The sequence below is a fragment of the Hemicordylus capensis genome, chromosome 3, assembly GCF_027244095.1.
Source record: "Hemicordylus capensis ecotype Gifberg chromosome 3, rHemCap1.1.pri, whole genome shotgun sequence".
NCBI lineage: Eukaryota > Metazoa > Chordata > Lepidosauria > Squamata > Cordylidae > Hemicordylus > Hemicordylus capensis.
Window position 1 is genome coordinate 115,131,525 of NC_069659.1, and position 22,308 is coordinate 115,153,832.

Here is a 22,308-nt window from a genome sequence, read left to right on the forward strand (position 1 = left end):
ACAAGGGTCAGATCAGCCCCGAAGAGCTGCTCCAATGGCAGTGGTTGGGCATTTTGTTCCCCTGCTGGCACCCCATTAATATGCCGCTTGAGGCAATTGCCTCACTATGGCTCATGAACAGACCACCCCGGGAGCCGAGACAGAAAGACTTAAGCAGTGTACCCCCACCAACCACTTCAATTCTATAAATGGGTGTTGGTTTTTGTAAAGAAGTGTTTTCTCATATAACATGTAGTCCTGCCCATGCATATGGATGACACCAGACTGGTCTTTAACCAGTGCAGCAGGGACTTTGGGTTCTTCATCACTTTTGACTAGTACAGCCTTTATTCATTTATTTATTGTTAAATTTATACACCGTTTTTCATTAAAAACAATCCCAAGGCGGTTTACAACACTTAAAAAACATAATAAAAATGGCAGTTAAAAGTATTAAGCTAAAAATATGATAACAAATCTGATTTAAAATATATAAAGTACAAACATAAAAACCGTACACAAATAAAAACACACAGATTGTGTGTTTTTGATACACATGTTGTTATTGGGATTGACACATGTAGTTATTTGGAATTTATCCCTCCCTATCCCAAAGGCTCAGGGTGGCTTAGAAAAGTGTCCAGTATGTTCTACATATAATTCCCTGTCTCTTATGGAATGCCATTTGTCCCTTATTTTCAGCTAATGGGAAGAACCTATGGCTCAGATCAAACCAGTTATTTTCACTAATAATGAAATAATTAATGAGCTCCAACTCCTATCCCTTCTCCCTCCCTATCTGAGAACTCTGTGGTTCTGGTGGGCTGCAGGCTTAGGGTTGCCAACAGTCCCACCTTGGAACATCAACAAAAACATTAACATTAACAGCCATCAATGATTGGCTAACTTAGCAACATCAAGGGTTGCCAACATCCCACTGCCCCAATAAGGGACAAGAGGCAGGGACTGTGCGGGAGCAGGTGGTAGCTGGAGTGCTGTGCGTGCTTTTACCACTTTCAACTTAAATAACATTGTAAGTTACAACTTCAATTGCTTCTCATCTGCTTATTAATATAACCATAGTTAGCCAAATGGAGTGTGATGAATTTTGTTTTCTAGAAAGAGAAACATTGTTAAAAAGCCAGGAAAAATAGGTTTCACACATGAGAACTATCTAGTAGCCATTCCTTGCATGCTTATCAGGATCACGAAAAGCACACAAGGAATGACTACTAGATAGTGCTCATGTGTGAACGGCTTCTGATCTGGGGCGTTTCCTAGGCGTTTTGAAATGGCACATGCACATGGCCTTTTAATACACAAAATACACAAGGGATCAATTCTGCTGCTACTGAAACCAATGTAAACTCATATTATATTAATTGTTTTCATTGGCATTACTCTGATCCATATCATAGCAAATGAGGGACCCAACCTTCTCCCCAGGCTAATGTTCTACTGGCAAACAAAAATTCAAGTCATACTATTAGCTGCTGACAGCTGATATCGTCAGAGGAGAATAATTAAGATAACTGACCTGAAAGAGACCTGATAGGAGGAAGTACTCCTGTGAAAGCCATTCTGGAGTTTCATTATGGCTATAGGGACAAAAGATGTTTGCTTTTACAATCCAGGTGCAGGAGTGGTAAAAGAGAGACGCCTAAACAAAGATTAGAGGTGAGATAGTCCTCAAAAGAAATTAGAACAAACATCCTGGGAAAGCTTTTAATGTGATCCATTTCAAATCAGTTGACTGGATGCTTCTCAGAATGATAAAGTGATGGAAGGTGTGGATGTTATTCCACATTCCATGTTCTATTCATCCTAAATAAGGTAATTAGAGGGGAAGCTTGGGAGATACGATCAATGGGAAACAGTGGTGAGCTGGCCCAAGAAGAAATCATTGAAAGAGAAATGTACAGGTTAGACAAAAACATGCTGACTTACAGCTGGTCCTCTTGTCTGCTTCACTCTCCATGTTGCCATGCACCACTGAACTTATATGGTATGTTTTAAAAAGTGCAAAGCTATTTATAGTTCTTACCAAATTCACCTTCACAGCAGCTCTATGAAGGAGGTCATTATGTATGAATCAACCAAGTCCCTGACACAAATGGGTTAATGATAATGGTAGCTTACTGAAACCACCCAATTACTAAATTATTAAGGTCAAGTTCAGTACTCATCATTTCTCTTCAATCATTTCTCTAGCACTTTCAAGGGAGAGAAAGTGATTTGCGGTTCTCATCTTATTCATCTATACTTGCAATAATAATCCAATGGGATAGGCTAGAACTATAACCTTTTAGCTTGCCCATGTCCAGAAAGCAAGAGAAGGGGAGGATTCATGTTTCTATATTAATATGAAATCTTTTAGCAACACACATTGGCACAGTCACTTCAGAATAGAGAGGCAGACATCCATGCAACTTTGGCAGTGAAGTTCCAAGAAAATAAGAAAAGGCTCATTTCTCTCTCTCTCTCTCTCTCTCTCTCTCTCTCTCTCTCTCTCATCAAAACTGGAAATCATGTTTCACAGTTTTTTCCCTGCTGAAACTCAAAAAGGTAGGAAATCCTCACAGCACATTTACGAAACAGTATCTAGCTTTTACAGACTTCTAAATAGTGACTTCCCCAGTTGTCTGTGGCAAGTAATAATTGTCTTCAGGTGAGGAGGCAGAGAGGCTCTCATAAACTGTCTGAAAGGTTTCCTTTGTTTTATTTCACAACCTCAATGTTCCATAAATGACAAATCATAGGTATATGTGGACAGGCAGGCTAGTAAGAGTTTGTAGACCACTACCTTTTGTGAATTTGTTTCCAAAGCTGGAATATGACCACATTATTTTTTAGGACATGGAAACTGTGGTGACTCAAGACCAGTTCATAACACCATTGTGTGATGGCTAGATGCATTTAAAAGCTCTCCTAGAGGTTTGTAGTCCACTGGTAATCTGAAGTGTTTTCATGAAGACACTGGCAAGCTAATGTTCTATAGTTGTGGTGGCATGGCTTTATGACAAGCAACTCACAGCAGGAGCAACAACAAAACAAAATGCAGCAGGTCTCTCTCTCACTTTCTCTTTCTCACACACACACACCCCTACACTTTTGAACAGGACCCATACAAAGTCAGAGAAGAAGCTAATGGCACCGTTCACATGAGAAGAATACTTCTAGTGACCACTTGCACTTTATTTAGCATCTAGCCATATACCTGCAGTATATGAAAGTTAAAGTCAGGCTCTCTTGACTAGATGAGTACAGGGGCTTAGCTATAATTGAGCGGATGGGTTCAAAGAAACCCGGGGGGCCCCAGCTTCTGAGGGCCCCCCAGCTACACCGCTCCCTATTTCCTTCATTGTCTCACTAACTCCAAGGGGCCTCCGGGGGAGAGGGGCAATTCGAACACAGGCCCCTTCACCCCTAGCTACGCTCCTGGATGAGTAGCCGTCCAGCACTGCTGAGAAACTTGAACTTCAATGAAAACTCAGAATCAAGAGGGGCTAGCTGGACAGCTTGCTATTAGAAGAGGATGAGAATATCAGAAATTTGGTGGAATACAGTAGTATAATCAACAGAATACATCCAGTTATCCCTGTACATAAAATCTACATAAAGAATGATCAGGTAGCACTGGCGGTGGTGTGGCCCAGATGTCAAAAAGGGAACTGGTTAGAGGAAACCTTCTCTATTCTGTAGTGACTTGATCATTAAAACCTATAGGTTTATAATTAGAAACCCGAGGTTTTGAATTGCAAAACACTAGAAACCTCATATAAATCATGAAGGGGCTCCCCGCTGAGGTGAAATTAAGTGACAGGTGGGCCACAGTGTGAGTCCAGGCCTCTACCCCCTGCCCAACCACAGGCAACACCCCACCGGCCTGCTGCTGCTGGTCCCAGCCATTGCCCCATCTCCTCTTTGCTGCCGCTCTACTTGAAGCATGTTCTGCTGGTCCGGCCCCCATGAGCCGCACCACTTCCCTCACTAATTCCCGCCACTCCATTTCCCTCATTAATGATCTTCACTTTGACTGGGTAAATGTACATATCGATCATGACAGAGAGGGGGGGGAATCTTGATACGATATTGTCATAAAACATTTCCTGTGGAATCCTAGGTGGGTTTACTCAGAGGTGATCCCCACTGAACTCAATGAGGTTTCTTTCCTAGTAATTGTGCTTAACAATGAAGCCTTGATTTCACAGTGAACAGAGCTCACAGGATCTGGCTAGAGATATAAACATTGTCTGGAAGCAGCAGTCTATCTAATTCAACATATCTGTGAGTAGAAAAGAGCCTGGAAAGTCCCACACAGTTACATCTAATTTCAGAAGAGGGAATTTCTCCAAAATGAGGGGATTAGTGAAAGGGAAGTTGAAAGGTAGAGTCATTATTTTATTATTGATTGGATTTTTTCCACTGTCAATCACAGCTTAAGGAAATGTGCAAAAGTAATACATTATACATTCTGACTGTATAGTTTTGTGTTACAATACTTCCTGAGCGCCTTAAAGCACAACTCCCAAGAAACAACATCACCTCTCTTCCAACAAAGATGATATTTTTAGATCTCCTACCCACAGGTTTCTCCTTTTAATTACAGTTTGCAGGATCCTAGACATCCTCAGTCTAGGAGTGAGAAATTAGAGACAACCTTGTTCTGTCAGTCTAAAACCCAAGAAACATGATTGTGGGGGGAGGGATATTGGGAAAAGATGCAGTCAAAAGATGGGGCTGGAATAATAATTTTTTTAATCATAAGTAAAATGTGACATTTTCAAGCTAACAGCACATCGATCTTACGCTCACCTGGAAAAAAATCTGCTCTTTATTATACGAACTTAAGCCTTCACACAAAGTAGAAAAAAAGTGATGCATTGCTTACTGTACATTCCCATTATTAACCATGTGTTTGTGAGGCAAGCAGCTATAAAACATCATGTAGCTTTAAAGACTTGAATTTCACTAGTGGTTTTACCATTAGAGCTAACCACACAGAAGAGTTCAACAACAGCAGACTTTATTGCAATTTTTATTTGGGGTTTAACTACGAATGTATGTATATACAAACTAAAAACCACGAGTGGTTTCCTTTTTTGCCTGTCCAGTCCCAAAACACCAGATCTCACATTAAACACACACACACACATACATATTGCCAAACGAACAGCAACTTGTACTTATTAAGCAGAGCATCTGCACAAAATAAGAAAAGAGAGGTCATTCACACAAGAAACTGGAGGTATTCACAAGACCATTCGGGAGGGAGGGCAGAGGGGAAGGCTGTGAAACCTTCCCTTCCTCCCATTTGATCCTCTGGAAGTTGTTGGGAGAGCGGACCACGCTCCCAGACAAGCAGCCCTGTGCCCGGCAGCGCGGAGCTCCAGGGGCAGCCTCTGGGTATTCCACAATGCACTGCATGGCAAGTGCAGTGCATTAGGGATTCCCCTGTTGGACCGGCACTCTAGGCACCTGTCTCTGTGTCAGACACACAACCACAGAGCCCAGGTTAAGGAAGCGCTTGCTCCCTTAACCCCAACGAGGACCCCGGCTAAAAAGCCGGGCTGGGCAGCACTGCCCTGCTGGGATCAAACCCAATCCCAGCAGTTCTCAGGCGCAGCCTAAGCCACGCCGGGCTTCTGTAGCCTAGGTAAGGCTAAGTGTGAGAACAGCCTCACTGTGTTCTACCTGCGTTTGGGAGCTGTGGGTGCTCCCAATTTTCAGTTGTGTGGAAGCAAGGTAGAAGGAAAAGCTACCCAGTTTTCCTTCTCCCTTGCTTCCACACAATCAGTTCTACCCAGCTTTCCCTCCTACCTTCATTCCACATAACAAAAAATTTGGAACACACACAGCTCTCAAACCTGGGATGTGCACGAACTGGTTCGGAGGCCATGTTGGAGGCCTCCAAACCAGTTCGGAACCGGACCAGTCCAGCGGTCCGGCACTGAGGGGGGTCTACCTTTAAGGGTAGGGGGGTAGAACTTACCCCTCCCGCCGCTATTCCCCCTCCGGCACTGCATTTTAGATCGAAGTTTTGGGGGCGGCAGCGTTCCTCCCTGCCGCCCCTGCCCCCGTCGTTGCCCGGAAGTCACAGTAATATGAGCACGCATGCGCGCGGCGTCCTCATATTACTTTCCCTGTAGAATATGGTTTGGCTCACTTGGTTGAGCTAGGCATTACTTGTTTTACTAATCCACATGGTGTGCTTTGTTCTTTGGGGATCACTATAGTCAGCATGATGTAGGATATTTTGTAAGAGAATGCATCTGTATCCAAAGGGCTTGAATTACTGGGGGAGGAAGTTGGTGGGTCTGTAATAAAATCCACAAACCTCATGCTTGATTCCTCCTCCCTAATTTTAGACAAACTAGGGCCTCTCAAAGCTTCTCAAAGTAGTAGCTAACAGTCCCAAAGAGCCACCTTTCCCCATATGTTCCTTTCCAGGTGCTCTGTTCCAGATTTCTCCACCAGCTGAAGTATGGCAGGTACCTATAAGCAGCAGGGCCTTTTCAGTTGCAGTGCCAACCTTATGGAATGCTCTCTCTAGGGGAGCCCACCCTAAAGACCTTTGGTATGGAAAGGCTAGTTGGTTGCTTTTTCTGTCACGATTGTTTCTTCTTTTGATCTGCTACTGCTTTCGTTGGTTGTGATGTTATTGTTTTCCCTGCATTATTCTGTTCTTAGCAGTTCACATTTGTACTTATCTTTCTGTTGTTAAATGTGATATTATAAAAATAGTGCTGAACAACCTCCCTGCCCCCAGCCCACAACCATTTTTGCTGCCCCTTTCACAGGTGGCAAAAATGGTGGGGAGCTTTCATCATTTGGGTGGGATTTTCAAGGATTTTCAAGGAGGGGGGAAATTTTCTAGTGATGGTGCAGCATGCATGCGTTCTTGTACAGAACATGCTTTGCTTTTGCAGGTAGTGGCAGCAACAGTGTTTGAAGAACTGCAGCTCTTTCCAGTGGCCAACTGTTGCTGGCCATCCTTTCCCTGCCAGAATGCATTAGGGAATGATGCTACAGGGAATGGCCAGAATCCCCATTCACAAATGCTATGCTTAGGGGAAAATGCAATATGGACGTGGAGCATGCCAATCTGGGAGTAGGGCTAGCCAGCGTACTTACATTAACCCTGTACCCAGTATATAACTTCTGGACAGAGCTAGTCTCTCCAGTGGCACAATGCTAATGTTATGTCTTAGAATCACATACTTGCTGACAAACATTATATGGATGTAAGCATATACATTCAGAATGAAGAAATGCATTACACAATAAAGACATGTCCATATCTCTCTGTACACATAAATTTCTGCACATAGTATTAAAAAACACTACCATCAGTGCCTTGCTAACAGTGAAAAAAGGCCCACTTTCCACTCTCAAAACAGAATGCTTTTTCCATGTTTTTTAAAGCACTTGCTGGATAACCAATTCATTCATTATTCCCAAAAATCTAAGCCAACATATGGCATTTCAATTGCACTGAAACAATTATAAAGCTGAAACTCCAAAGATAAGAAAAGCAAACATTTCAGAGCTGCAACATAAACATAGTTCCCTTCCGTGGTATAATTAAAAAGTGCATTCCACTGGTAAATTCACATCTGTCTTACAGAAAAAGGGAGAATTTTACACAAATCTCCTGTACTAGGTCTAGTCAAGCAGTGCATAGTCCAGTCCAGGTTTTCCAGGCAGCAACAGCAATATACAGTTTAGAAGAAGTGCAGCCAATGCTGGTAGTCAGCAGTTGGTTCTTTGGCAGCTGCAGAGAACATGCAGCAATAATACAGTCACATCTGACCTCACCGCATATGATCTGGACCAGGCATCCCCAAACTGCGGCCCTCAAGATGTTGCTGAACTACAATTCCCATCACCCCCAGCTACAATGTATTGTGGCTGGGATGATGGGAATTGTAGTTCAGCAACATCTGGAGGGCTGCAGTTTGGGGATGCCTGATCTAGACAAACATCTTCCAGGCACATCAGTGGTGCATAAAAAGAGATAGGAACCACAGTGAAGAATAATCTTCTATTTTCTAGGAGCAAGCATACAGGGGACCAGAGTACACACTTAACTACCAACGAAGGCCACTTATGTCTCATATACCCTTTTTTGTGTGGTGGTGGTGGTGGTGGTGGTGGGGCTGTAATTATACCATTGCTGGTACATCATTGGTATACTTAAACTGCTATTTGAAATGTATGCAATGCAGGTAATGTGAGCTGAATGGAGGAAGTGCATAACTGTTGGCACCTGTGCACATTCAAATCAAGGCAAGGAGATAATAAACAAAGTGAAAAGGAAAACTGAAGTACAGTACTTCATAGATTGGCTAGGCGAGGAGTTCTGGACATTGGGTTCCCAGAAGTTGCCAAAGTGAAGGCCATTGTGGGTGCAGATAATGGGACTTGTAGTCCAACATCTGGGAACACAAGGCTGGGAATCCCTGGCCTAGTCAATATAGGCAGTCTCCAAGTCAAATTGGCAGTGGAAATGGGGTACAGGAGAACCCCGTTATTCACGGGGGTTCCATTCCATGGGGGCCCCGCAGATAGCAAATACGTGAATAATGAGGCATTAGGGCAATAGGAATCGGGGAGTTAGGTTCCTAGTTGGTGAAAATCAGCTGAAAATTGACTGAAAATGGCAGGTTTTGCCCCATTTCCTCCCCACAGCAACCTTATTGCCCCCAAACGGCCCCTCATGGTGTTCTACCATACACTACTATGCTGCACTGTCACCCGCAGGCTGAAAATCAGCCCAAAATCATGTTTTTGACTCAATTTTGAGCCATAAAATTGCTCCCAATCTCTCCAGCAGCTAAAATTGTGGCCAGAAATGACCTTGGGAGTCCTTTACAGTCACCCCCAACCCTGCAGATACGCAGGCTTAACCCTTTTTTCTCTGCTTCCTGCTGCATAAACCGAGGTCAGGTGATAATTATCTGATCATGGATATGCAAAACCGCAAGTACTGGGTCTGCGAATAATGAGGTCCTCCTGTACTGAGTATAGTGCCTGGTCAATATGCACAGTTTCCACTTGACCACTCTCTGTATATTGATTAGGCAGTGTGTGAAATCAGTTAAGTTAAATCATGTCTTTTTATATCATTTGGGGACTGTGGATGTTGACCAGCCAAGGTGTGGGAGCAATTTCATGTTAGCTATTTCACACACATTAAACCCTATATATACATAAATCAAACAATGCTGTAGGTATTAATTGTAGTTTTTAACTGCAGTGGGGCATGAGAGAGTAAAATTACCATAAGGTGTAGCCAAGTAATATACAAAGAGTAGCCTAATATACACCACATGTCACCCAACTCATCTGCTATTAATAAACAGGTGTAGACGGTGAAGAAAAAAAGTATCCCCAAAAGTGTCAATATGGTTGTATTGAAGCCTATAAAGCAGGGTATGTCCGATTACTAGCATGATCAATAGGGCAAATCAGATAGTGAGATGTATCCTGGTGATATAACTACACCTGCTGAATTAAAAAAAATATAGCCAATGCAATTTGCTTTCCATTGTGCATAATGAATTTGATCACCCATTGTATGTTCCTTGGAATAGGAAAGTCTCTTTCTCTCTTCACTTACAATGTAATGTGGCTCTGTATACCTCAATATACCTAGAGATGTACACATCAGGTGGTATAGACATATCAGGCAGTATACACATATCAGGCGGTATACACATATCAGGTGGTATAGAAATATGATTGATTGATACATAACCTAACCTAACCTAACCTAACCTAACCTAACCTAACCTAACCTAACCTAACCTTACAGTGATACATATTTGTTTTTTATGCTTCCTTCTGATAAATCCCCTACAGAAAAGCAAAAGCTGGATGTTAGTAGTAATTTTCACTTCACCTATATATTTTTTCCCACCCCAACAGGACGTTATGAATGCCTCATGGGTAAAATGCCCCTTTTTGTGATTAAGCATTCTGTTTACAGCATACTGCTCTCATAAGAATGCCTGTTAATGATGTACTTTGGGCTTTTCCCCCTGCAAGGTTTACACCCGTGCACAACCTCCAATGAAGATGACTTTGAAGCTTGGTTGAACAATAGATAATCAAAACACAAACATGCAATCAGATCTTTCAGGGGCACTGGATTACACCTGGGCATGTATATCGGAGCTGATTCTTCAATTCAATTCATCTAGCATTTAGCATGGAACAAAATCCACATTCCAAAAGTAGCATTTTTCATCAGATGAACTGTATTCACTATTCATTCTCCATACTGAGAGAAATCCAGAGCCACATGTTGGAGTCCAACTGAAATCAATGTTGTTCTCAAGCCTCATGGATTTGGACCTTTTCATGGCATTTGTTTGTTTTTGTTGTGAATGGTGATCCTTGGAGATGCTAATTCAGTGCATTTATTACTTATCAATTGTACTGGCTCTGAACAAAGCTACTGCAGTCTGCTTAGGAGTAAGGAGGAATCTTGGAGTCAGCAAGGGTAGCAGTACATATGCTAGAAAGATACATAAACCTGCATTCAATGAACTCCCTTATTTGTAGCCTGGCTTCTTGTGCTTCCAAATGAGCATAGAACTTGAGCTTTAGTGGGTCTATGGATCACTTGACATACTCTGGATGTCATCCAATTATTGTGAGCACAATAAGCTGTTTATGTCTTCTCTGCCAACTGGTGAAAGTGAATGGCAGTTGCACAAGAGCACACTCATGTGTCTACAGCCACTGAGTGCAATCCAGAGCAAGTTAGGTGAGAAATCAGTGGGACCTAAATGCAGTGCTACAACAATCAAGTAGCACTGGAACACGTTTTCTACTGGAAATATATTTAATAACATTTATCTCCTTCCCTCCAGCATATAAGTGCTTCCAGGGAAGCTCAGGAAACGAAAAGGGGAAAAGAAACCATATCAAACAAAAGCTAACAATACAAAACAGAACAAGCGAACAATACAGTGGATAAAACCCACTCAACAGTGGCTTAGGCCTATGAAACAAAAATGTCCTCACCAGGATGACCTGAAGTCAGCACCAGGTGAGCCTCCCTGTGGAAAGCATACCATGAAAACAGGATCATAGGACCACAGCCAAATTCAGCCTTCTCCCTGAGACATCTGAGAAAGAGGGGACACCTGAAGAAGGTCATCCATAGACGTTCTCAGTAAAAACTATTCTTGTAGGATGATGATTACTAGATTATTAGATACTACCCTTTGCAGAATCAACATTTACAAGTGTGTTGTATACATATAGTTACAGATAAATGTCTCTATTGGATCAAATCAGGCCCGATTCAGTCCAATTCTATTAAATGAGATCCAACCCAACCCAAAACAGATGGTGGTTCAATTTGGATTAAATCAGGCCTGATTCTAGATGAATCTAATTCACCCTCTGAAGATTCACATAGCCCTAATATCTATCTAACAATATCAGTGGAACAAAAGGTCCTTTCTATTGCAGATGTTTCAGCCCTATTGCATACATAACTTGGATGCATTTGAATTGTGCTTGTAAGGCAGATGTTCAGCAAAGACTCATGATCTCAGTACCTAGGGGCACTTCATTCTTAACCAGAACAAAACTTGATGGTTGCTGTTATGACAGAATATCACATTGGGGCTATTCTCACGATTAGCAAAAATTGGGCTAGGAGAGCCTAGCCCGACTTTTGCTAATCATGAGAACCACCGGGCTCGGCTGCGAGCCCGGTGGTTCTAGAGCAGGTAACCCACTCAAGAACCCCTGCCCTAAAACCAGGTTTGCGGAGCGAGCGCTCCACAAACCTAATTTTAATAATCATGAGTAGCTGTGGTGCGGCTTTGTGCCGCACCTACTCACGAGGAGAACCCCGGAGGGGAAGCAAAAAGCCACCTCCCGGCTCCGGGGGTCTTGCCAGCATGCCCTGCGCACTCGCACAGACCCCACTGGCTCCGTCACGGAGCCGGCAATCTGGGTCCCTCTCTGCTTGTGAGCGGGGAGAGCGGGCTTAGCCTGCTTTCTCTGCAAAACCGGGTCTCACGGATCATGAGACCCGGCTCATTGTCTTCTTCACTCTTGCTTCTGCTGCTTTCACTTCTATCATAAGGCTCATTGCTTACCACTGAAAGTGTCCCTTCCAAATGTATGTGTATATGTACAATATGTACAAGAGCATCAGGGATTTCCATACACACCTTTTATAGTTTAGATTGGGTAAAATCATTCTGCACCATCGCCTGATAAGGAATGGGGACTGTTCATCCAATGGTCTACTAGATATGATGAAAATTGGAACAATCCAACTGGGAACGTCTTCTGCTCTGACTCCACTAAAAATAAGTGCAACTACATATGAGCAGCTGAGTCAGTGTACATCACCAAGCCTATTGCAACCAATGGGCTCTTTTCAGTGAAATCACCTGAGGAAGGTCAATTGTGGGGGTGTGCATTTGAAACATGGAAAAACAAACAGATTGAGGCCCATTCAGTTTACGTTTAATTCATTTTGAATCAAAGGACCAGCGCTCCTAATGAATACTGAATTAGTTACTAATTTGTAACCCTTTCATGATTCATTCTGAGCTCATTTTAGTTGGGGGGGAGGGGATCTAAAGAGCCTGCTTCCAGAAAACAGCATCTGAGGACTAGCAGACTTTCCTCTGCAGGGAATGTTACCCCTGCTAACTGGGCAAAAGAGGCACCTTTAACCGTGGTGATTCTCTTTATTTAGCAGGGGGAGAGTAACTGGCCCTATCCACCCTCAGCTCAGTACTTCCAGTGACTGTTGTTGGTGTCTATCTTATGCTTCTTTTTAGAATGTGAGCCCTTTGAGGACAGGGAGCCACCTTGTGTGTTTGTTATTTTTCTGTGTAAACCACCCTGAGCCATTTTTGGAAGGGCGGTATAGAAATTGAATAATAATAATAATAATTATTATTATTATTATTATTATTATTATTATTACTACTACTACTAATGACAATTGGCCCATAAGATCCCCTATTTTCTGGGGATCCGCTCCACATCACAGAGACTATGAGCAATGGGAAAGAAAAAGGAATGGGATTACAACAATAAATGAAACTAATGTGATTTCCCAAAGAAATGGATGCTTTAGAGAACATTTTCATAAATGTATCTTCTGTTGTTCACTGTCAGTTTCTTATTTGGGCACTGAAGTGAAATATTAAATCCTTCCGCACCCATAGCTTCTCCCTTCTGGATTTTGGAGTTTGGGGGCCTAGCAAGACCTTTCCCCCAATCTCCATCTGGGACCAAACTATAAATGAGTAGAAATGTTGTTTGGAACTCCTGAACATCTTTTTATTTATTTATTTATTTATTTATTTATTTTTAAAGTCAAATCAGACATGGGGACTGAATAGGATAGGATTTCACTCTATGCTGAATCCCTGATCAAATTTGTTCCTCTGAACCTGTTATTAGTCACTGACAGGAAAAATTTACAGGCACAAAATACATGCCCCAAAGTTTTGGGTCCAGAGCATGGCCTAACGGCAAATGATACAGGCAGTTTGCTGAAGCTAAGCAGGTCTTGGGTGGTCCGTGTCTGAGACCCATGTATGTCACTTTTGATGATGGAGCCATAGCTTAGGTAGAACATCTCCAGGTAAGACTAGGAAAGACTCCTGACTAAAACTTTGGAGAGCCACTGCCAGTCAGTGCAGACAGTACTGAACTAGATGGATATCCCACTTTATGTTTCACAAAGGGAGAAGAGCTGGTCTTGTGGTAGCAAGCATGAATTGTCCTCCTGGCTAATCAAGAGTCTGCCCTGGTTGCATTTGAATGGGAGACTACATGTGTGAGCACTGTAAGATATCTGCCTTAAGGGACAGGGCTGCTGTGGGAAGAGCATCTGCCTGCTTGCATGCAGAAGCTTCCAAGTTCCCTCCCTGGCATCTCCAAGATAAGGCTGAGAGAGACTCCTGCCTGCTTCCCCTGGACTTTGGAATGCCCTCCGTTCCCTGTTGAAATAAGAGCCTCCTCATCTATGGCAACTTTTTAAAAGGTGCTGAACACACATTTATTCACTCGGGCTTTTAATTAGATTTATGGTTTAAAATTTTAATACTGGTTTTAAATGATTTTAATGTTAATGTTTTTAATGTTTAAATGATTTTAATTGTTTAATTGGTTTAGTTTTGATTTTAACTGTTAATTGATTTTAATTGTTTCTATTTGTTGTAATAAATAAAGCCGTTTTTGGAGGGGTGATGTATAAATAAAATAAAATAAAATAAATAAATAAATGAGCCTTGGAGAAGCTGCTGCCAGTCTGTGTAGACAAAACTGAACTAGATGGACCAGTGGTCTGACTCTGTATATGGCAGTTGCCTATGTTCCTATGTTCCTGTGTACCATTGTCTGATTCAATATAAGGTAGCTTCCTATGTTCCTAAGTTTTCTCCTCCACAGCTAACAGCGGTTTCACATGAACATATATCATACCAAGTCAAACCATTGTCCCATCTAACTCACTGCTGTCTACAGGAATGGAGTGTGGCTCTCCAGGGTTTTAGGATGGGCTGGTATTTCTCAGCCCATCCTAGAAACAAATGATTCAACCTGAGGCTTTTCTCATTTATTGTGTGTGCTTTACCACTAAGCTAGTTCCTCAATTGCCCTCCTGAGATTTTGAAGGAGCAGGATTTGCATCAAACCATGACACAAAAGCATTAGGCCCCTCCTTCCCCTGTGCCACGGCCCAGTCCAAATTCCTCCATTGCTGCTTTTGGACAAAAAGGGACCTTAGGCACTTCAAATACAGAACCCCCACATCATTTCTAGATTGATCCTTAACAACATTCTCATTCTTAAAGCGCAGCTGTTGCTTACATTTGGCTGCCTCTTACATCAGTAATTTGCATCAAACTTGCTCCTGTGGCAAAATGTCTTTAAATTGTTATAAAACCATGAAATTATTCCTAACAAAGAGTGGCCAACATGATGAAAATTACTCAAAGTAGTCCTACTGAAATTAAAAAGACAAGTTAAACAGTTAAGCAATGCATATCATGTCCTTTTAATTTCAGTGGGACTAATTTGAGTAATTTTCATCATGTCAGTCAGTGACTTCTGAATGTATTGTTAAAACTAGCATACATCTAGAAGCCACAATCCAGTATCTGTGCCTTACTTGCAGAAAGAGGTTAAATAATTACCTACAGTAATCTTAAAATAGAATTTACTCAAGAAATTGTTGCTTGTGCATGGTAAATATTAAATCTCTTGATGTTGCCAGCTATCTAAGCTAATAGGGCTTAAGGAAAGGAGAGAGTGTTGCTCACTAGTCAGCCAATTTGAAGAAAAGCAGTTAAAATTGTGCTTGTACTAATTCCTGTTTCATGGTCTTGGAAAGATAAAAGGCCAGAGAAGAATGTGACTGGGAAAGAATCTTTTCCACATGCCAGCATCTATGCTCTCTGCCTCCTCTCCCTCAGCACCCAAAAATGAATCAACTTGGCTTTGATTTTCACCAGTAATCAAATGAGTCACATTTAGCCATAAATTAACATGATTAATACTGAAAAGCAAGCTGCTATTTTAAATTTGCCCACTGGCAGTCACACACATGTGCACACACAGTTATTTCAGCGCCTTTTGTATAATCTTGCAAAAACTGAAGCAACCTCCCTCCCCTTGACATCAAAAGATGCTAACACAAGGTGGCCTGAGCCAAAAGTGTCAGTTATTCCCAATTGTAAATCCCTTGTTCATGTTGTGCACAGAGGTGAAATACCAAGGAACTGAATTAGTTGCTAAACATGAATAATGTCATTATTCTCATTTGATTTGTGACTCATGAAAGGAGAAGTACAAGCACCCTGTGTGTTTATAATGCCTTCTAAGGTACCATCTGGGGACATGGTCACTCACAGAGCTAGAAGAGGCAAGGAGGGGCAAATTTAGGTAGATCTAAACTTCTGCCCCCAAATTAGGACAATCCCTGCCCTCCCCACAGACAGATCAATCCAAGCAATCCACAATACCATGTTCCACAACTAAAAAGCAGTCAGCTTTGAGAGTTTCACCTCTCAAAGTCAAGGGAGATCTCTTCATATAACTTCAGGATTCGCAAGCTCACGCATTTGTTATGGTAAGGGAAGACTGCAGGAGGGATACTGGGAAGGGAGCATGCCAACCTGGGCTCACTCTCAATAATGCTGATGAGGGGAATAAAGTCCAAAGAGGCCATAAGAGCTAACGGAGTCCACTTTTCCTGTTGAAGTGCTGCAGGCAAACCACTCCTCACCTATCCAACACTTATATACCTGTTGTGGTGTACACAGCTCAAACACATATACATCCAACACTTATACATCTGTTGTGGTGTACCCAACTCCATCTTCTCACCATAACAGAGGCCAGAGTGCCAGAAGCTAGCAACAGAATCCAGCCGCTGCATTCAGGAACTGACAAGCTTATCCTTCAGCAACATGTCCTCTCATAAATTTCAGTTAAGTTCTATCCTACACACTAAGCAGATGATTAGGAGAAGTAAACCCATATTTTTGTAAACCCGTATAATTAAGAGCAGCCCTGCCTAAGTTCAAGACTATATAGCTCTGTGCAGAAGCTTCGGAATGTGCATATGGGGGGTGGGTAGCCCCCAACCCCTGCTGTATGTGTGCAATGTGTACATGACATAGGCACATTCCAGGTATGCCGAGAAACATGTGGAAGGTGTTTCTGTGGCAACACTACCCCCTGTCCAACTGGTATGCAATTTAACATGTGGAGGAAAGAGTCCAAGCATCCAAAGAGGGCTAATATGACTAGATAAAGCAACATACAGAGGCAGACACATTCAATGTTTTTGCAGAACTTCTCTAGCAGAAAACTGCTGAAGATTATCAAGCATTATGAACAGTTAATTAACCATTACAGGAAGACCTCATTATCCACGCAGGTTCTGCTCCTACAGATTACCATAGGTTACAAAACCACGGATAAGGAGGCATTGAGTCTATGGGATCGTGGGGGTTAGGTTCAAAACAAAACAAAAAAGCATCCCCAAAATTTGAAAATGGGGTCCCAAATAAAGTGTCCTACCATGCTCCACGGGCCTTTAGGATGCCTCCAGCAAGGATGCCTCCAGCAAGTCCAAAAGTTCCCCAAATTCAGCGAAAAATCATGGGTTTTTTTGCTTTTACAAATGAGCCATAAAATGGCTCTCCTCCACAAAATGGTAGCCAGAAATATCCTCGAAGGTAATTTCCAGCCACCAACAACCCATGGATACATGGAATTAACCCCTTTTGGGCCTGGTTTTCTCCATGTATGCCAAGGTTGAGTGTCCATTACCTGACCACAGATATGCAAAGCCATGGATGGTTTGTCTGTGGATAGTGAGGTAAGCCTGTACTGGCTGATAGAACCAAGCAAGCAATGCCCTAGTATTTCTCAGGCAAGAGACGTCTTCCCAGTAGATACAATGGTAGAAAAACAGTTGTGGCAACCTAGTGTTAAGCACTTTAACCTTCGAAATCCACTGTTACCAAGGCAATTAACACAGGGATTGTATTCTTAATTGCTTTCTCAGAACTTACAACACCTCTGTCAGCATTCATAGAGACAGGCACAAACAGATCTAGCCATATACACTCACACATTCACATACCATTTAAGATGCATTGTGCAAGAAGTATGTCCATTCACACATTATGTGTACACAGGTCTGTACACAGGTACTGTCACTCTCAAGTTATGCTGAATGCAGGTACAGAAGTACATTTCATATCTGTACCATGCATCTGAAGGGTCTGTATCCAGGTTCACTTTTAATGAACGCAGGTTCAGTCATTCACACAAACACGTTGATGAGTGTACAGACATGGGTACATTAGTAAACTATAATGTCTGAATTGGGCTAGTATAGTTGTTCTCTTTGTCACTGTCACAACACAATAGTTAATCTAGGGTCAGTTAGGATGTTTCCTCACATTGCCCCTTACGACCTGCCAAACTAACAGAGAAGTAGACAGAAAAGTTAGATGAGGGGGGAAGGATAAAACAAAAGGGAAAGAACTATAGGAAGAAACAGTAGCTTAATTAAGAGTCACTTAACAATGAATGTAAAAATGTGAAGCAAACACAAACTGCACTTGAGCTAAACTGGATATTTGATTTATATCCCACCTTTGCACAACTGAGACTGAAAAATGCCTGAGATTTTAAACACCAATACACTTAACAAAGTAAGTGAAATAAGAAATAGCAAAAGAATATTACAGTGAGCACTCAATAATCAAATAAAGATTTTGGTTTTTGGTTTTCTTTTTAAAATCCCAGTTGACCATGTTAAGATAAAGAAGACCTTGCAAATTTTTGGGATTTGGGGGCAAGAGGAGTAAATTTCAAAATACCATATATTTCAAAATGCCATTCATTTCAAAATACACACGTCTGAAAGTTGTACCAGTAAAGCATTCAAGTCACTATCCTAGGTAACCTTGAATTATAATCTGCAGTTTAGAGACACTTGGGCTCTGTGTAATGTTTGGTTTGTAAAAAGATACAAGACCATTCCTATTCACTGCCAGCTAACACTCTCTAAATATTGTTGTAGTCCTTGTAATGCTAGAAAAAACACCACACATCTCCCCTTCCCCCAGGGGAATATTCAATAGTAGCTTTCTTTCCCTGCAGTGGCTTTTGAAATCTGGAGGTCCCCCAGGTTATGAAGGCCTAGACCTGAAAGCCCCACCCTCAGTGTCTTTCCAACAGGGACTTGTCAGAAAAGCAATGACCCAATAGGCCTCTAACTCATAACCTTATCCATCACTGGCATCCGTGACAAATGTGAACCACATGCCAGATGGCAGTGGAAGCTGGGCCTTCCATGTTGAACCAACACAATGGCTTGGGGTAGAGATGAGGAGAGAGGGAGATGAATTCAAGTTAAAAGGTTATGCTAAAAGCAAGCAAGCTCTAGCCTGTCAGCATTAGTTAGATAAAACAGGACTGAAAATAAGAATGTGACAGTATATATGGCCCAAGGAGCATCCCAAAACTGAAGACTTCTGAGGTCAATAGCAGACTTCATGAACAAAATAAAAGTCGGCATTCTATGGATTTTTTTAATACTCCCATGATCCTTCATGTTTGATGTCAAATGCTTATTTGGCCTCTCATCGAAATAAAACAGCAGGAAGGAGGATATATTATAGCTAGAGAGTGTTATCCCTCAGATAATCTAACAAGTAGGAAACATTTTTAGAAAGATGCAGATTCAATATTTTTCCTGCAGAAAAAAAACAACACATACTGAAAGGTTATCCACACAGTTCTGTAAAGCACTTCACTCCCCCGCTCCCCACTCTTGTTGTGCCAGCCAGTCCCTACCAGATGATACATGTGGAATGCCTTGTTGTGAAGCATTGTCAGTTTACCTCCCCATTCTCAGAAGTGAGAAAATGAAATTGACAGGGCTCTGCTCTGTGTGTGTGTGTGTAAACATGTTCAGAAAAGGCATGAGTGAAGCACTGGAAATAGGAGCATATAAACTTCAAAAAGGGAGGAAAGAGTCATGAAATGGCAGTTGCATTGTTGGGAGCGGGAAATTACTGGTGTTTACCATACTGTTTATTTCTTTGGTGAGAGGGCTAATGCCCTTTCTCATGCTTTAATAGTGCCACTCAGCCTCTAAGATTTAGAAGTAACTACAATAACAAAATTTAAGTGGCACAAATTGTTGGAGCTAGTACCATGGCAGCATCAGTTCTCAGCTGCAATAACCACTGGCCGGGGGTGGGGTCTTTTATCATGGATAAAAGTGCTGGACTCCTCCCCTCTTTGTTCTTCCAGTGTTAGTCTCCATTTGGTCTCTCCAGAGAGATGGATCCCCTCCCTGAGTAGCAAGCAGCCACAGCAGACACACGACCAAAAAAATGGGGTCTATTTATTGTATTTATGAATTACAATTTTCTTATATGCCACCTCCTCCAAAGACTCTAGGCAGTGAACAACAACACCAATTACAATTAATAACATTTTACTATTAATAATAATAATTATATTTATTTTAATATTTATAATATTTTAAATATTTTTATTTATTATAATATTATATTAATTATATTTATTATTATTATTATTATTATTATTATTATTATTATTATTATTATTAGGTAAACGCCTGGAAAAACAGATGGGTCTTAATAAGGGTCTTAAAAGCAGCCACGGAGGGGGCTGAACGAAGGTGGGGGGAATGGTCCGAAGAAGAAGAAGCGCTCGCTCTCTTAACCTCATTTATCAGAGGACATTTAGGTGGGCTTCCTGCTTTGGCACACAAGTAGCAGAAACCGGGCTGGGCTTCCTCGGCCTGGTTACTGCAGCTTGTGTGAATCGCCTTGCTGTCTTCCCACACAAGAAGATGTCTGCTATGTAAAGTGGGAGCACTGCAAAACTCTTTCAGCTTAGACTCTATAGATGTCCCAAATGCCATCACTGAAAACATCAAAAGCAAACAGATGCCAAAAACACACCATCAGGTACTATGAAGTTACTGCAAGATGGCCACAAGGTCTTAGGAAAGCTTCATCTTTGCTCAAAATGTTTGGGTTTCCCCCCTCAAAAAAATGTTTTTTCCTTGGTGTCAGTTCCCACAATGCAGAGAATGAAGGCATAAACAAGAAGCATCCATTTCATGATTTTCAAACATTTTTCTGCATAACTTAAATGAAAGAGTATTTTGTGCTCCCTCTGCATGTAGGGGACCACTACCCAGATGAGTATGAGACTCCTCAAGTCTTCAGCTATTTTGTACTCAACTTGAAGAAGGGAGAAAAGAGCTGCTACTACTACTATGATGCATTTATATTTATATTTATATTTATATTTATATACCACTTTTCAACAAAAGTGCTCAAAGCAATTTACACAGGAAAAATAAATAAATAATCTTCCTGTCCCCAAATGGCTCAAAATGTAAAAAGAAACATAAGGTGGACACCAGCAACAACCACTGGAAGAATGCTGTGCTGGGATTCATTAACAGTAAAAGAGTTAACAGTAAAAGCAACCTCTGGAATGTGTGTATATGAAGCACAGAATGTGTTTTTTGTTTATTATTAGGACCTGAAAGGCCTTATGGTGTTAGGTTTACTACAATGGAAGACAAATGCAAGTTACTGCAGAGTTGGCTTACTGAGTGGACAGAATACAGGTGAAAAGCTCAGAATTACCAAGTAAATGCAATTTATTTCACTCTTGCAGAAAAAGAATATATTCCATATTAATAACAATCACATGTCACACAATATCACACACACTGTTTCTGAACTGAGTTATAAAGTGATAACACCTGGAGTAAGAAAAGACAAACTCTGCCATCATTATGAAGAAAACAGGGAATATAATTATTCAACAGATTACAGAAATGTAAATTCAGAATCCTCCTTTGATCAGAGAGAGAACCTATTGACCAAATTAAGTCACAGCTATTAGAAGAATGTACCTTAGCTTGCCAAAACCTAAATACAAAATGCTTGGAGACAGCCCTACCCCATTTAATAGAGACAAAGCAGTGAAGGAGTTGTTCCATGTCTCTTTCTGATAGATCCTGAACTTTTTGGCCATAATTAGGAGGAGCACCATTCCAGTTCTTTTCAAATACAGAACACTGAGGGCTGGTCTTGAGACTATCTGGCACCCCAGGTGACAACTGTCATCCCAGACCCACCACCAGGTCTGAGAAGGATCACTTTCTGCTTTGATTGTGGATGTATGCATACAGTATGCACTTTCTCTCCACTGTTTGAGGAAAAGGACTTGGGCAGTACATGAAACATTAAAGTTCCATCTCAGGGCAAAGACAACCAGAACATTTTTAAGTGCAGGCCACAATGAAAGCACCCTCATTATCTTTAGTGAGGGAGTGCATGGAATCTTTCTCGGTGGTTCAGCTTGAATTTGAATCAAATTCAAATCAAACCACCAGTCCATAAACCGGTTCATTAGAAGTGACCAGCAGTTCAGTAGTCAGACTGGGTCAAACCAGTTTGGCCCAGTTTGAGTAGCTATGATTATAAAATGCTTTTTAACATCTTCATGAATCCACTGGGAGATATCATCAGAGAATTTGATGCAGGGTGTTATCAATATGCTGATGACACCCAAATCTATTTCTCCATGTCAGCTTCATCAGGAAATGGCCTAACTTCCCTAAACACCTGCCTGGAGGTGGGAGGTGGATGAGGGAGAACAAACTGAGGCTGAATCCGAGCAAGACGGAGGTACTCATTGTCGGAGGTCAAGACTAGAAAGTGTTTTAGATCTGCCTGTTCTGGACAGGGTTAC

The 22,308-nt window shown here is 41.6% G+C and overlaps 1 protein-coding gene across 5 annotated transcripts in view; it reads right to left on the reverse strand.

Moving 5' to 3' along the window:
- The window catches only part of NHS (NHS actin remodeling regulator), a 353,434-nt gene that overhangs the window by 201,774 nt on the left and 129,352 nt on the right, over positions 1-22,308 (reverse strand). The window contains exon 1 of one of the 5 annotated variants that reach the window (XM_053306638.1): positions 1,517-1,592. The exons of the other annotated variants lie outside the window; for them this stretch is intronic. Coding sequence (XP_053162613.1) covers positions 1,517-1,559 — 43 coding nt within the window. The 5' untranslated portion in view covers positions 1,560-1,592. Of the gene's footprint in view, positions 1-1,516; positions 1,593-22,308 lie in introns of those variants that run through there. 5 annotated transcript variants of the gene reach the window in all.